This window comes from Mustela erminea, chromosome 6 (assembly GCF_009829155.1).
Source record: "Mustela erminea isolate mMusErm1 chromosome 6, mMusErm1.Pri, whole genome shotgun sequence".
Lineage (NCBI taxonomy): Eukaryota > Metazoa > Chordata > Mammalia > Carnivora > Mustelidae > Mustela > Mustela erminea.
Window position 1 is genome coordinate 20,872,429 of NC_045619.1, and position 17,666 is coordinate 20,890,094.

The following is a 17,666-nucleotide window of genomic DNA, read 5'->3' on the forward strand; positions in this document are numbered from 1 at the left end:
GAGAATGAATTTTTTTTTAAGATTTTATTTATTTATTTGTCAGAGAGAGAGAGAGAGTGAGCGAGAGCGAGCACAGGCAGACAGAGTGGAAGGCAGAGGCAGAGGGAGAAGCAGGCTCCCTGCGGAGCAAGGAACCCGATGTGGGACTCGATCCCAGGACGCTGGGATCATGACCTGAGCCGAAGGCAGCTGCTTAACCAACTGAGCCACCCAGGCGTCCCGAGAATGAATTTTGCATTACCATCCAGACTCCACCTCAAAATGGTTGTGATGAAGATAATAATGGTTGACACAAAGTGCTTAATACCTGCGAGTAAACTTTCTAAGATGTTTATACATATATTAACTAACTTAATCTTTACATTTATGAACTATTATTGAAATCAAAGAGATAGTGATTAATAGTGCAGTCTCTTCATTCAAACTTCTGGGCCAAATGCTGGCTCTTACTAGATGCTGTAGACAGGCTAATCCCTCTATGCTTTAGTTTCCTCGTCCGCAAAATAGAGTAATATTAATAACACTCCCATGCAGAATTGTTTTATTTATTTATTTTTTTAAAATATTTTATTTATTTATTTGACAAAGATCACAGGCAGAGACAGCAGAGAGAGAAGGGGAAGCAGGCTCCCTGCTGAGCAGGGAGCCTGATGCGGGGCTCGATCCCAGGACCCTGGGATCATGACCCGAGCCGAAAGCAGAGGCCTTAACCCACTGAGCCACTCAGGTGCCCCGCGGAATTGTTTTATGAAGAGTAAATGATAAAAGTCAATTATCTGGTAGTAGTAATCATTATCATCATCATTTTCATCTTTTTATCATGCAATCATTCTCCCTTTCTCTTTTTTTAAGATTTTATTTAAGTAATCTTTACACCCAAGGTGAGGCTGGAACTCACAACCGCAAGATGGAGAGTCCCATGTTCCACCAACTGAACCAGCCAGGCTCCCACATATAATCAGACTCTTAACTTGCATAAACAGCAAACTCCTTGAAGTCAGGCACTCTATTCCATTGGTGTCTATATCCTTTGTATTAAAAAGTCGTTAAATGTTCAAAGTTAATTATGTCCAATTTTAGTCATTGCATTTTCTCTAATTTATTTTTAAATGTATACAATCTCGTACTATGAGCATGTTTTATAAAACTTAGCTCATAGAACTGCCACCATTTCTGTTCGTCTCTCATCTTTCAAAATGTGTTTCTTTTAAAATGTGTTTCCTTCTGGTTATCAGCCCTTTGTCTTTTAAGTTTCTCTTTTTGCTTTCCTCAACATTTACACGCTCCTTGATCAAGACAATTTTTTGCTCTTGGTTTCAGTTGACATTAAACAATGATAAAGCCTAAAGCAGAATTTCCACACCCAAGTGTAATCTGAATATTTTCAGCCAGATATCCTAAGATAACTTCAATAGCAACAAATCTAAAACTGAATTTTTTCTCCAAAATTGTTTGTTTCACCTAATTACTTATCTATATTAATGGTGTATCCCAAGTCCCAAGCTAAATACCTCAACTACTTTCAACCCCAATCCCTGACTTACTCTCTGGAATCTGCCCTTGGCCTTTCCTCTCTACACATTGCCTTATCTCTCACCTGAAACAATGCCATTGCCTTCTCAATGCCCTTTCTGCCTCTGTTCTCTTCTCATTCTTATCTGTCTTCTTTACTGCTAACACAATTATCAGCAAGTATTTTTCTAAATAAGAAATAATGTCCATGTATTTGCAATCTCACATCTTACAGTGTATGCTGATAAATGTTCAGCAACTAGATCTCTGGTGGGGGGTGAGCCCTGATTTGTATGGTTTACCACTTTCTGTGTTATAAATACTGTCACAATGGCTGATTTCCAGCTATCCTGAAGTTACTAAACTCTGAATGCTGATCTGGGAGTAGATTCACGTAATTGGTTCTCATGAGCCAGTATGAGCCAGCTTTCAGCACAAGACTATTCAGTAAAAATTCTCAATCTAGTCACTTTCACACCATGTACTCTTTCCTAACAGATTTTAGCACAAGTCATCTAAAGCATGTATTACTTTTGTTAAAATACAATTCAGTTGAGTAAATTTGAAGATTTAATTGGTTTTCCTTAAAGAATTATGACTTTTCTGGGACGCCTGGGTGGCTCAGTTGGTTGGACGACTGCCTTCGGCTCAGGTCATGATCCTGGAGTCCCCGGATCGAGTCCCACATCGGGCTCCCAGCTCTACGGGGAGTCTGCTTCTCTCTCTGACCTTCCCCTCGCTCATGCTCTCTCTCACTGTCTCTCTCTCAAATAAATAAGTAAAATCTTAAAAAAAAAAGAATTATTACTTTTCTGAAGACTCATAAACCAGTCAGTATCTAATCTAGCAACTAGAGGGGAACTCCAAGGAGAGGTGTTGTACAAAAATGGAAGGTCTTTATAAGAAGAAGGGTGGCACAAGAAGTTATTTGCAAAGGAAAAGAAAGGATATTTTCAGATAAAATCAGTTTCCCTGAAGGGGAAGGGCATGAAGTCGTATTAGTGGATTACCTCATGTTCCTTTTGGGGGAATGGAGAGGGCTCTTGTGACAGATTACTTCATTGGTGCTGAAGAGAAAACTCCTAAGGGGTTAAGACTATATTTCTGAGGGAGGCTGAAACTTTAATTAGGTTAGTTATTAAGTATCAGCTTTGTGACATGACCTAGCATAAATGACTTCACTTGGGCCTGATGGTTTTTTTTTTCCTAACACTTCTCATATACATGTATATTTTAGCAATGTGTAATTGTCATGTGAAACTGGGTTTGTCTCTTCATAGGTGTTGAGCCGAAATACACAATTAAGCTAAAAAATAGGAAAAGGAAACATTTCACTTACAACAAGTGAAGGAGAAAACCAGGAATCTTTCCCAAATCAGAGTCTCTGAACAAAATTGGGGAATTTATAAGCTAAGGGTATAAGTATATCCATGAATGGGTTTTTGAATGTGGAATATTGCATGGAATTGGAGCAAAAGTTATTTTAAGGTTATAAACATTTATTTTAAGATTTCCATGTCAAAATGGGAAGGGCAGCAGGGGTCAGCATCATCAATTCTCTGGCTCTAGTTTGTCTGTGTCCAGGTGCTCAAAGGAGCTTAGATTGTGTAAAGATAACTCAAATGTATGGATCAAGTCAATCTTCACTTTTCCAATTTTTTTTAATTTTAATTTTTTTTAAAGAAAGCATGTGCAGGAAGGAGTAGAGGGAGAGGGAGAGAATCTCGAGCAGACTCCCTGCTGAGAATAGAGACTGAAGCAGGGCTTTATCTCAGTGTCTTGAGATTATGACCTAAGACAAAATTAGGAGTTGGACACTTAATTGACTGAGCCACCCAGGTGTTCCTGGTTTTTTATTTTTTAATTTTTATTTATTTATTTGAGAGAAAGAGAGAATCAGTCTTTACTTTTGAATATGATTAGGCTGTCTCCTAGACTAATAGTGGCTATTTGTTCTCACATTGTTTCATAAGATGACTGGAGGCCTAAAATGATCTTTCTTCCTTCCTTCCTGTCTGCCTTCCTTCCTTCTTTCTTTTTGGGGCTTGATTTCAAGACCCTGAGATCAAGACCTGAGCTGAGATCACGAGTCAGACGCTTAACTGACTGAGCCACCCAAGTGCCCCCTAAAATGACTTTTCCTATGTGAAGGATGTTGTCTTTTTCCAGGGACACGTAACTCCTTCTTCTATAATTTTTAAAAGAATTAAAAATAGGACTTTGCTGTAAGTACATAATAAACATGCAGCAGATTATTTAAGTTATATTAATGAGTGAACTTGCTCTATATTCTATTTTGTTGGCTTTTGCATTAATTTGAGTTGGTAAATCTTTGGTGTACATTGATTATATATCTGTATGACAGTCATGTTTTTAACTTTTTGGAAATTATACTTTGATAAATAGCAATTAAGAAAAATGTAAAGGGGCACCTGGTTGGCTTAGTTGGTTAAGCAACTAACTTTGGCTCAGGTCATGATCTCAGGGTCCTGGGACTGAGCCCTGTGTCAGGCTTCCTGCTCAGCTGGGAGTCTGCTTGGCCCTCTCTCTTTGCCCCCCATGCTCTCTCTCTCAAATAAGTAAATAAAATATTTTTAAAAATATAAATTAATTGGGCACCTGGGTGGCTCAGTAGGTTAAGCCTCTGCCTTCGGCTCAGATCATGATTTCAGGGTTCTGGGATCGAGTCCCACATCAGGCTCTCTGCTCAGCAGGGAGCCTGCTTCCCCCTCTCTCTCTGCCTGCCTTGCTGTCTACTTGTGTTCTCTCCCTCTCTCTGTCAAATAAATAAATAAAATCTTTAAAATATATATATAATTTATATATATATTATTATATACTATTTTATATTATATATATATTATTTTATATTATATATAATATATATTTATATTATATATAATATATATAATTTATATATTATATATATAATCTATATATGATATATAAATTATATATATATTAATTAATTTAAACACTGATTTTATAGTGGCTTTGACGTAAGTTCCCTTAAGCAAGGGAGAGAAAAATTGAAAGTGTATTTTCTCGGGGTGCCTGGGTGGCTCAGTGGGTAAGGCTCTGCCTTCAGCTCAGGTCATGATCCCAGGGTCTTGGGATTGTGCCCTGCATCGGACTCTCTGCTCAGTGGGAAGCCTGCTTCTCCCTCTCTCTCTGCCTGTCTCTTTGCCTACTTGTGATCTCGCGGTCAAATAAATAAATAAATAATTTTAAAAAAAAGGAAAATGTATTTTCTCAATAAAAAGATATTGGTAAACACCAATAAAAACTCTGTAAACACCACAGGCTCAGCTTAGAGTGAGTTGCCCGCAGGAAACCAAGACTTAATTGCAGTTTCAACCTCCCTAGGTGTGGAATTTTAAGCCATTGAGCCTAGAATTTTCTGGTCTGCACCAATGAGGTGATCTATCACATGGTCCCTCCTCATCCCAGGCCACACCTCCCTCCCCACAAGGACAATAATCCACCTAATAGGACTCCTGGCCTTTCCCTCCTAAAGGAAGGTAACCTTTTCCTTTGCCCGAAACAATCTTTTCTCTCTCTTTCTTTTCTAGCTAATAACTTCCTGTAAATTCCTTCCTATAAATACTTGACGTTTTGTACAATTCCTATCTTGGAAGCTCCCCTGTATTTGCTATGTGGGATGATCCCCAATTCATGAATTGCTTAAAGCCAATTAAATTCTCAGATTTGTTCAGTTGAATTTTTCTTTTAAACTACACTACAGGGGCGCCTGGGTAGCTCAGTGGGTTAAGCCTCTGCTTTCAGCTCAGGTCATGATCTCAGGGTCCTGGCATCTAGCCCCGCATCAAGCTCTCTGCTCAGTGGGAAGCCTGCTTCTCCCTCTCTCTCTGCCTGCCTCTCTGCCTACTTGTGACCTCGCTCTCTCTAATAAATAAATAAAATCTTAAAAAAATAAACTACACTACAGCTATAATTATTGTTATGAGATTCTTTAATACTTACTACTACTTTGAAAAGGAATCCGTATTTTGTTCTAGCCACAACATCAGGCAGCTGACATTTATAAGCCATGAACTTTGCCAATTCCACCTGCCCTGAAACATCTTCTTCCGGATAGTGAATTAGTAATAATAGTTTCCATGCTACTGTGTCTGGCACTCTCATAGGTACTCTTTTAAGTACTCATAAGTACTTATTTAACCTTCATTAGCTTGGTTAATCCTCACAACAACCATCGTGGAGGCTGAGAGATTCCATACTTTATGATCATATAGCTAAAAACCTGCAGAGCTAGGTATATACAAATCTTGGACTTCAAGGTCAGTTCTAGTAACATATTAAGCTGATTTAGTCTCATTTTTGAAATAACATCTCCACTGTAAATCTGTCTTTGACTTAAGGTAGAATGAATCACTCCTTTCTTTGTGTTAAATTTGCTTCTGTATTCAACAATGCTAATGATTATCATAGTATTTATTAAGAGCACTTTGTTGAAAACTTTGTATGCACAATCTCACTGAGACCTCACAAAATTCTGAGTTATAAACCATTAATATTATCTCCAATAGATGAGGTACCTGAGGCTGACAGATTAAATAACTTGCCCAAGTTTACACAGCTACAAATGGCTGAGGTAGCATACGGCATAGCTCAAGGTCTTGACACTAAGAGTCTACCTTCCTTTCTAGGTTGTTAACTCCTCCACGACAGAACAGGTTCATTTTTGTTTAGGCAGCCCTAGATATTTGAATAGTGCCTAGTTTATAGGGCATGAAGAATGGTGATTGGTCCAAACACTATCAACTTTCCTTTCTACAAAAGAGGCCAAGTTGTTGGACCATATCTGAACTGCCTTCTCTCCCCCATCCATAACCACATTCTTCCTGATACATCCCTCAGAGGCAGTGTAATTTCTTTTCCTCCTTTAGACATCATTGGGTGATCATTTTCACCTCTGAAATTATTGGTTTGGAGCTGGGTGAGGTGGAGGTTCATAGCTGTAATACTTCTATTTCAAGAATTTCCTTCCTTTTTACAGAAACTTTCAAGTGAAATTTTACATTTTTATTTCCTTAGCTACAACAACCTAGAGAAGTGGATAAAGAATACAGTATTAGCCTATTTTATCGGCTAAAACTAAGGGCATTATTTTCTCCAGGTTAATACAGCTAGAATACAGTACAGCCAGGACTTGAGCTTCGAACCTAATTCCCCAGGTCTTCTTAAGTACACGTTGTCAACTTTCACTTCCTTAGCATTGGAATCACCAGAGGAAACACTGAATCGTAACATGGGGTTGGGAAGCAGTTACAGCTTAGAAAAGGAGAAGAAACTGAGGCAAGAATATGAAAAAAGCTGAGTTAGGGAACGAAGCAAGCAGGGCAGTTTGTTCACCAAATTCTGAAAAACGAAAAACAAGTAGAAAGAGCAGTCAGTAATGGAGACCGGAACAAGACCAGAGTGGAGAGGGAGGACTATAAAGGACAAGAAGGTTCTGGGGATTGGAAATCAAAGCACACTGTGGCGTCAGGGCGGCGAAGGACACGCGTCCCGTCCTGGACAGGGGTGGCGGGGCCGCTCACCTCCCGCGCGGGTCGGAGCCTGCGTTGCCCCGCCCCACGCCGAGTCCGCTCCGCCCCGCCCCGCCCGCCCGCCCGCCCCCAGGTCTCTTAGGTGATGCTGCAGCCAAGATGGCGTCGGCGGCGGCCACGGCGGCCTGAGCGCGATGCTCCCGGTCCTCGGCAGCAGCGGCGGCGGCGGCTGTGGCCTCGGCCGGGGCCTCCGGTCTCTCCCGGGCGTGAGCGCTCAGGCGACTCTCCTCCGGCCGGGTTAGTCCGGACAACGAGGAGGCGGCCACGAAGAGAGGAAGCAGTGAGAATCGCGGAGAGAGAGCGACGCCTCCTGCCGCGGCACCATGGCTGGGCTCATTAAGAAGCAGATCCTGAAGCACCTCTCCAGGTCAGCTAGAGCCTCGGGCGTGGGAGCCCAGTGCGCCTCGGCCCTCGCCCGCCCGGAAGGCCGCTTGCAGCCTTGGGGGCGGCGGGAACTGGTAGCCGTGCGGGAGGCGACTCTTGAGCTGCCAGGTCTAGCCGGGGCAGGGGGTCGCGGCCCCGATCTCCCGGCGCCTGCGGCGTACGGCTCTGGCCTCAAGAGTCGGCTCCCTGGACGGGTTCTCCCCCAGCCGGCGCGCGGAGCAGCGTGGAGGGCGACGGGGGGAGGCAGCGCGCTGAGATCGTTCCCCCACGCAGCGTCTGGGGGCGTCTCGGGGACCGGCTTGGGCGGTCCTGCGCCGAGGCTGGGGATGGTTTATGTGGCAGGGTGAATCCGAGCTCGGTGCTCGCCTATTTCGGAGCGGAGCGATTCCGCTCGCTAACCCAGGGCATCCGCAGCAGTTTGGACTTCGGGCTGAGCTTGTCTTCATGAAATGTTAACCTTGTTATTTTCTGAACTCGCCCCCCACCTCGCCGTTCCCTCTCTGATGCGTTAGAGGGTGTGCCTGTTTGCACAGTTAGGATTTGTTTTAGGTAAACAGCCAGAGTTTCCCAGCTTTGGCAAGTTCTTTCTGGAGTCGTTTTAGTTCCACATCATTCTGGCAAAAACAGCTTTTTTGCTTTTTAAAATGTGAGATCCATAAATTAAGGTAGTCAACATCTGTGGTGATAAACACAATACTTGTCATTCTTTCCATTTCATAACTCGGTTTTAGTCAGAAACATGACTCAGTAAAGCTGGCAGTTTATTACTTCTGACTTCTCCATATTTGTCTTAAGACACAGGCTAAATGTGGAATCTTGTTTCCAACTTGTTAACAGCGAATTCAAAGCACTTGGTTATGACCCTTTTCTTTGTTATTTGTAAGTTAATGATATTAGGAAAAAACTTGGGTATACTGGTAGGTTTCTATGGTAAAGACAATTCTTGATTCTCCAGATCATTGAGTTCAACAGGTTGTACATTGAGGAACAAAATCAGTATTTCTGTGAATTAGCAAATGTTATCAAAACTTAAACCATGAAGATATAACAGGTTTTTTAAAAAGTAGCAAATTATAGCGGCATTATTATTTTGTTGAAAAGTTTTAATATTGTACAGATGGTCCAATACTGAGTTTTCTTATTTTGGAAAAAGGTTTTTATCTTTTATTTTAAAGATTTTATTTATTTATTTGAATGACAGAGATCACAAGTAGGCAGAAAGGCAGGCAGACAGAGAGGGGGAAGCAGGCTCCCCACTCCGCAGAGAGCCCGATGCAGGGCATGATCCCAAGACCCTGAGATCATGACCCCAGCCAAAGGCAGAGTCTTTAACCCACTGAGCCACCCAGGCTTTTATCTTTATTTTTATCTTTTAAATTCTTATTTAGGTAATATCTGACCTCTTCCCTTTGTCATATTCCATTCCACGGGAAAATTGAGACCTACAGAAAATGATTTGCCTGTTTTTCTTGCAAGGGTGATGGTACATGGTTAGTTCCATTCAGATGCTTGCAAGGAAAGTTAGTTCAATCAATGAGTGCCTTAGGGTGTTAAATTCTCCTGTAGAACTCCAGTTGAGAAAGACTCCTAAAAATTAATAGCAAAGGTGATAGCTTATTTCACAAAACAGACCACAACTGCTTATTCAGAATTGAGTCCTTAGGAGTACTGTTTTAATCTGTATGATTTCTAATACCTTTATGGTAAATAGTAATGAGGATTTTTTTTTTTTTTAAAGAGATGAGGATTTTTGTTTCTGCACCGTAGGCCATTGGTATGCTTTTCTCTTTCTTTCGACTTATAGTTGACACACAATGTGAATGTTAGTTTCAGGTGTACAACATAGTAATTTAACAACTCTATGGGTTATGCTGTGCTCACCACAAGTGTAGCTACCATCTGTCACCATACAATGCTATTACAGTACCATTGACTGAATTCCATATGCCCTGCCTTTCATCCCTGTGACTTAATCATTACATGCTGGAAACCTGTACCTCACTTTTCCCTTCACCCATTTTGCCCACCCCCAACCCTTTACTCTGCCAACCATGAGTTTGTTCTTTGTATTTATGGATGTTTCTGCTTTTTGTTTGTTTCCTTCTTTAGATTCACATATAAGTGAAATCATATGGTATTTGTCTTTCTCTGTGTGATAATTTCACTTAGCATAAAACCCTTTAGGTCTATCCATGTTGATGCATATGGCAAGATCTCATTCTTTTTTATGGCTAAGTACAGAGGTGAGTTTTTAAAAACACTTGAATTTTTGGTTATTTCATATTTCCAAACAACTCAGGTGATATAGAAGAGTGTCAAATTCATATTCTTGGTTAAGATATTACTCTTTTTTTTTTTTTACTCTTAACTGCTATTGCTGTTATCTCCTAAGAAAAATAGTTCTTTAATAATGTAAAGTATGACAATAGATGAAACAAGGTGGGGGTTGTGATAAGTTACAGTTATTCAAGTAGGGGTGAACTTTTGAAATTACGCGGGTTCAAGCTTGATTTTACAAATGATCCAGTAATAAAGATGTCTCTGTATTGAGATGATTACTATATTGAAGTAATCATCTGGAGGACAGTTGAATATTTTTAACAGGAAATACTTAGAACACATTATGTTGCAATAATAAACATTTCTTATAGCCAGTGGATGCTATTCATGATACCTCAAAGGAGGCCTTGCTGGACCACCCTTCTCATCCTTTTCTGCATATCTATATCTATATCTATATATATATATGCTTGTTCTTTGTCTTCTTCACTAGAATATAAACTGTATGATGCCAGGGATTTTGTTTTGAGTCTAGCATAATGTAGGCACTCAACAACATTTTTTTAATGAATTATTTTTTAATGAACTATTTTTTATGAAAATGAGCTACTTAATGAACTGTTTTGTTTTTAAAAAGATTTTATTTATTTGTTTGACAGAGAAAGAGATCACAAGTAGGCAGAGAAAGGGGGAAGCAGACTCCCTGCTGAGCAGAGAGCCCGATGCAGGGCTGGATCCCAGGACCCTGGGATCGTGACCTGAGCCGAAGGCAGAGGCTTTGACCTACTGAGCCACCCAGGCGCCCCTGAACTGTTTGTTTTTTTTTTTTTAAATGAATGTCACCAAAGCATTGACTTTCCCTCATATTTCCTTAACTGAAGTAACACTATATGCCACCAGTATTATTACAGATACTGGGTACTACCACTTCCCATGGGGTTTTAGGAAGGTAACGGAATCATTGAATAAATGAGCCTTTTGTTGTTTTGGAAGGGAAGGACTAGGAAAATAACCCTTTCTCAATGGGGTCTTCCAATAAGGAGTAAGACTTTATAGGAATGAACAGGAGAAAGAATGCTTACTCTAAGCCTTGAGATTGAAGTATGGTGAAATTGTAACATTAAAACCAGTGTTAGGCAGATACAGGGGCTTGAGAAACTGGTATAGTGGAAAAATATAAAAGAGAAATTCATAAGAGATTAATAGATGCTGTAAGTAAATGCTGAACTATTTGAGAAATGAAAATCTGTATACTTGTTCCCTGCCTAATTGTTTAGTTTATATCCTAAGCATCTGTTGCATTATTAATAAAAATAGTTTGTGTACTTGGAACTGATCTGAAAATGAAGAAGTTGGGAAGGAGGGAGAGGGAGCAGAGCTGGGCAGATTGGGCAAGGGGACAGGACAAGAGGGTGAAGAGAGCATGCGTGTGTGTGTGTGTGTGTGTGTCTGTGTGTGTGTGGTGGGGGATGGGGGTTGGACTACTTAAATTTTAGGAGAAGTGAAACAGGAAAAGCCTTTGAAGAGAATTATTCTGATCTTTCATACTATAACCAGCACAGAATATGTTTTGGAGTCTTCATCAGGAGACTTATTTTTTCACAAAGGAACAGAGAGTTCCAAAGAGAAGTTATAACAAATGTAAGAAAGGAAATAAGAACAGGAGTTACCTTTCAAGGCCTCATGTTAGTGTGGCTTTATACTTCTGTGCTAGAGCAAAGGAGATGAGGAGGAAAACAGAAGCTGGAAGATAGGGTATATTTAAACCAGGACCTGAAAAGGAGTAAGGAAGATTTAGATACAAATGAGCCCTCTTCCCTTCCCGCCATGCTTTCCCTTTGGCTTATATACACTATGCTGACACGGGCAGGACAGACATTGACCACACCTGGGTGGAGTCTTCGTATAGTTTAAAATCCTGGTCTCCAGTCAGAGGTGATTTTGCCCCTTAGGGGGCATTTGGCAATGTCTGGATATATTTCCGATTGTCACGACTTGTAGGGTGGGGATAGAGGCTAGGAATGCTGCTAAACAGGCTGCCTACACAGCACAGTCTGCCACAACAAATAATTATATTGTCCAAATGCCATTAGTTTTGAGATTGAGAAACTGGTTTGAAGTACACAAGCATGTCAGATGATTGAACTAGGATACCGTGCTCCTTGAGGTTATTTTGTCTGCAAACAACAAAAAACTCTGTTTAACTAGTGATAGGGGAAATGTAATAGAAAGCTTTTGGGGTGGGTCACCAAGTCTGGGAAAGGGCAGGACCTAACCAGCTCCTGAAACCTCATTGGGCAAGATAATTCTTTGTTGTGAAGTGCTGCTCCTTGTGGGATGTTTAGCAACATGTCTGGTCTCTACCCACTAGATGCCAGTAGCACTCCAGGCATTGCCAAATGTTTCCTGAGAGTAAAATATCTCTTGGTTGAGAACCACTGCTTCCACCTATCACAACTCCCAATCTGTGGTCTTTCCTGTCAAGTTTGAGATTCCTGGGGGAGAGAACCTGTTTGGCCCAGTTCTACTTACCAACATAGATCAATTAACAATGGCAAAGGGTCATAAAGGAAAGATACGGTCATAGGGAGAACTGTTTTGAGTGTGGCTTGCTGTTCCATTTGGTGTCTTTAATAGTCGCTGAACTAAATTAGATTTCAAAAGGCCTCATATGCTACGTTAAAGAAGTTGAACTTCATCCCAGGAGGTGCCTGCTAATAAAGAATTCCAGGCAGAAGAGGGACATGATCATTAAAGATTCTTGGTTTTGGAAATCACGGTTCAGGAGCTCTTGACTGTGGTGGAAGTACAGTCTAGAAAGGACCTCTGATTAATTTAAATAGAAAAGTAATGTATTAAGGATATCATTCCACAAAATTTATGGAAGGCTTGGGGACCATACTTGGAAAGGGATTGGATCCATGTCAGTTCTGATGATCTAGGAGAAACCACTTGACAATCTCAGCAAGATATGTTCCCTAAACTAAGGGGAGGGAACAAATAGAGAGGGTGGCTTGAGAAGATTGTTGAATATTTGGAATATTTGTTAAGTAGATTAGGAATGGTTGAACACTCGCCAGGTCTTGTGACTGAATGGCAAAGTGATAGGGAGTTTAGGGTGCCTTGCGGTGTATTCATGGAATAGGTTACACTGTGCAAGAAAGTAAAGGGGGCAACAGCAGCTGATAGTCTGGAAAGAATCTTCAAAGGATTGGAAATTTTATCTGGGTGGATAAGCAGTTGAGAAAAACAAGTGAAAGAACTGGAAGTCTTGGAGGTTTTGTTTAGAAGTATTAAAGTTTAAAATTTCAGAGGAGGGTTGGGCCTAATATAGAGCAGGGTATCCGTTAAGGCCGTGGAACTTAATTGCTGAAGAGAAGTTAAGGTGGATATAATCTTCTGGAGTGGAGTGAGGAGTGAAGTAAGTAGAGGAAGATGAGATCGAAGAGAAAACTGGGCCAGACCTTGTGAGGCTTTGTAATGACTAAGGTCTATAATCATTTCCGGATTAAACATTCTTTTTTTTTTTTTTTTTTAAAGATTTTTATTTATTTGACAGTCAGATCACAAGTAGGCAGAGAGGCAGGCAGAGAGAGAGAGGAGGAGGAGGCAGGCTCCCTGCTGAGCAGAGAGCCCCGATTCGATTCGAGGCTTGATCCCAGGACCCTGGGATCATGAGGCAGAGGCTTTAACCACTGAGCCACCCAGGCGCCCCCGAATTAAACATTCTTAAAGGGAAACACAACATGATTTAGACCTTCAGAAATTATTTTTTCAAATGATAATTTTATATGTTTATTGATAAGCTAATTACATCTTTCACTTTTATGTTAAAGCTCAATAAATAATTTTGAGAGTTTTGTTTATCAGGTTCTTGAACCCTGGGCATTGGAGATACAGAGATGGGTAAGACATGGTCTCAGCTCTTGGGAACCTTCAGTGATTCTTACTGTGGCATAGGAAACATGAATAGGATCACTAAATGTAACCTATTTCTAGAAATAGACTGCCATACGAAGTTTGTGAGATTTGATTTACTTGGACTGGGCAACTGGGAAAAAAATCAAGTTAATTATTACCTTTTGGGACTAGAAATAAATTTACTTTTGTAATTTTGGGAATTTTTAAAAAGTAATTTTTAGTTACTTAAATTGACCATATTCTTTTAAAAATAACCCCCAGTACTGTTGATTTTGACACTAGATATATAACAGTTATTTATTTAACAGATATTTACTGAGTACTACTTTGTACCATGCACTAGTCCATAGTGCTGTGGCAAGAATCCCTGCCCTCTGGAATTTACACTTTTAATCAAAGGAGGCTGATAGTAAAAAAATAAAGAACAGTTTGTGGTAAGTGCTATTAAAAATATAACACAGGGAAAGGGGATAGGAAGTACAGAGAGGTAAGGGTGGTTTGCAGTTTTAGATTTGGTGATCAAGAAGGCCTAATTGAGAAGGTGGTATTTGAAAAGAGATATGAAAGAAGTAGTGGAAGTAAATGCAAAAATCCAGAAGTGGAAGCTTGCTTCTCATTTTTGAAATATATCAAGGCCACCAGCATGAGTGGAGTGAGGTATGAAGTAGGTAGAGGAAGATGCATCAGAGAGAAAAGAGGGCCAGACCTTGTGGGGCCTTGTAATGACTTTAGCTTTTACTCTGAGTGTGATTGGAAACCACTTAAGGCTTTGAGCCAAGGATTACTCTGCAGCCATGTAGGAAATAAATAATAGGAACTCAAGGGCAAAAGCAGGAACCCAATTAAAAGTGTTAACTATCTAGGTGATAAAGGTTTTGGCTTGGACTAGGTTGATGCAGTGGACTTGTTGAGATATAGTCAAGTTCTGTAGTTCAAAGGTAGAACCACAGGATTTGCTGACAGGTAAGGTGTGAATTGAGAGAAAGAACAGTCATGACAAGCAACTGAGAAGGTGGACTTGCTGTTAACTACGTAGAAGACTGCAGGAGAGGCAGGTTTAAGATAGAGAGATAAGGAGTCTGGTTTTGGATGTATTAACTTGGAGATCCCTTTTATTTGTGAACTAATTTAGACTACACATTTTAGTCCTCTGTTCTGTGAAATGGAAGTAAATGCTAAGCAACCTTAAAAGGCCTAAGAAACCATGACTGAAGAAAAACACCCAGTTCAGTTTGATGAGAAATGGTTTTTTAAGGAGACTTATGGACAGAAGTATGTCTTTGCGGGGCTGCAAAGCAGGTAGATCTCCACAACCCTGCCTCTTGTGAAACCTGCTTTTATAGCTCTAGGGGCTGGGGAGTACATGCCAGGAAACTACCATGGAGGAGCATGTATAAGAATAGGTAAGTATCATAGTTATACCTTCAGAGTGGATCCGAAATGTTATGCCCCAAGGGTGTACTTAGGGGTGCTATTAAATAAAAGGAAAGAATGGGAATGGGGGCTGTATTCAAGAGGTCTTCAGGTCGTCATGGTGTTAGTCTGGTTCACATGTTTGGCAGCACCAATGTCAAGTGTTTTGGGTGTGGTTATTCTTTGGTTTATGCAGTACGTAATTACAGCGAAATTGAATTGTGAGATGAATTTTAAGGGATGGACTTTATAGTGCTGTATTTTTTGCTATTAAGTATGCTATGTAGAAGTATCAAGCATGTGCCCATTTCTGTTACACTGATTTCCAACTAAAACCAGATATTGATTCTTCAGAAGTTAATTTCAGGAGATTGATTTGTAAACTTTTTTTTTTTTTTTTTTTTTTTTAAATTTTATTTATTTATTTGACAGAGAGAAATCACAAGTAGATGGAGAGGCAGGCAGAGAGAGAGAGAGAGGGAAGCAGGCTCCCTGCTGAGCAGAGAGCCCGATGCGGGACTCGATCCCAGGACCCTGAGATCATGACCTGAGCCGAAGGCAGCGGCTTAACCCACTGAGCCACCCAGGCGCCCTGATTTGTAAACTTTAGTTGAAAGGAGACTTGGATGCTTGGTCCATTGGATGTTGTAATATTAACCATTCTAGAATCAGAAGGGATTTTTTCCGGTCTCTGAGAAGGAAATTATTAAAACTTTAAGATTAATGACTTACCCAAGGTTTGACAGGTAGTGTTGAGTGGTTAAGTCATTGATCCAGTACTCTTTTATTTTATTTTTTTTAAAGATTTTATTTATTTATTTGACAGACAGAGATCACAAGCAGGCAGAGAGAGAGGAGAAAGCAGGCTCCCCGAGGAGCAGAGAGCCCGATGCGGGGCTTGACCCCAAGACCCTGGGATCATGACCTGAGCTAAAGGCAGAGGCTTTAACCCACTGAGCCACCCAGGCGCCCCCCACACTTTTTTAATATGATTATTCTGTGCTGCCTGCTCAGGCTGTTGTTCTTCCCCAATAGTTTGCTTGCTTTTACTCTATTTTCAGCATTTATTTATTATAAAATTTCAGTCTTACTGCTCTTTTGTGGTATTTCACCATCCTGTTGCAGTATCCCTTAGGAGATTCTTTTATTATTTGGGAATCCTTTGGCTCTGTAGTCCTTTGAAGGTTGGGAAACAGCCTTTTGACTTAGCAGTTCTGTGAAATTGGGAAAGCACAATTTCTCCATTTCTTTATAATTGCAAAATTTTTTTTGCAATATTACACTTTGCCTTAACAACGAAGTTTCCAATCTAAATATTTCCTTAGTAAGTTGATTTCTTATCAGTTATATATGTTCTAAGTGCTATACATTATTTTGCACATGTTAGGATGAATAATTTAATATTTCTGTTAAATATTGGTATTTAACTAGTTGTTCTAAGTTATTAGTAACTGGAGCTCAGATTGAATTTAAGTTACAGGTGTAATTTATGACTATTTCCATGAGTGAAATATGAGCAGTTATCATATCAAGACCAAGTTATTAAAACAAAGTTGAGAGCTGCAACAAATATGATCCAGGATAGAGTAGTTATTATTTATTTTTTCAGACATTAGATTTACTTATTTTGAGACTTCTCCAGACAAAATGAATGTTATATATAAATTTTGAATCTCTAGATTAGTCTTTTCTTTAAGAGCTATATGTATATGTACTCTTTTCTACCCAAAAATACCATTAAGAGAGAGCTCTCTGGCTTCTTTTTTTTTTTTTTTTTTAAGATTTTATTTATTTGTTAGAGAGAGAGATACAGAGCGCAAGCACAGGCAGACAGAGTGGCAGGCTAGAGGCAGAGGGAGAAGCAGGCTCCCCGTCGAGCAAGGAGCCCGATGTGGGACTCGATCCCAGAACGCTGGGATCATGACCTGAGCCGAAGGCAGCTGCTTAACCAACTGAGCCACCCAGGCGTCCCGCTCTCTGGCTTCTTTTTGCCACTGCTAGCATAACATCAAGTGTTGTTTTCCTTTACTGTTATCTATTTGTAAAGTTTTTGTTTGTAATTTTATTGTTAGGAATTAATATTTAGAGAGAAACTTAGAAATACCAGAAGATTCAGTCATTTTAAAATTTGCTAAAACTGTGTTGTTAGGTACTAAATTCAGTTCCTATTCCAAAGTTTTCTTCTGCAGAGATGGAACCTTATATATAAATGAACTGTACTATAAAAAGGGACATCATAAAATCTAAGATTTGTATTATCTTTAAGGAGTGTTATGACTATTCCCATTGATAAATCATTCGTTTATTCTTTCCACCAATACTTGTAGAAGATCCATAAGATATATAAGAGAAATTAAGAAGAACTATAAATGCTTCTGAAAACAGTATAGTAGATGATTAAATAGATAACAGGATAAAATGTAAGTCTTAAGAGACAGGCACAAAGTACTGTATGCAACTTTAATGGAAGTAGAGACATTGAGTCAGAGGTGAACTAAGTCCAGAGAAACTATAAAGAAATAATGAAATAAAAATACATAAACAACAGCTTATGTGATATGAAGTGGGTAGTTATTAAGTTGT

General features: G+C 39.9%; 1 protein-coding gene across 3 annotated transcripts in view; it reads left to right on the forward strand.

Annotated features, from left to right (window-relative positions):
* Positions 1–7,141: 7,141 nt before the first annotated feature.
* Positions 7,142–17,666, forward strand: part of UHRF1BP1L (UHRF1 binding protein 1 like) — a 107,095-nt gene continuing 96,570 nt past the window's right edge. For all 3 annotated transcript variants that reach the window (XR_004286676.1, XM_032346650.1, XM_032346648.1), the window contains exon 1: positions 7,142–7,452. Coding sequence is in view for 1 of the 3 variants with exons in the window: in XM_032346648.1 (XP_032202539.1) it covers positions 7,409–7,452 (44 nt within the window). In the remaining 2 variants the exon portion in view is untranslated. The remainder of the gene's footprint in view (positions 7,453–17,666) is intronic.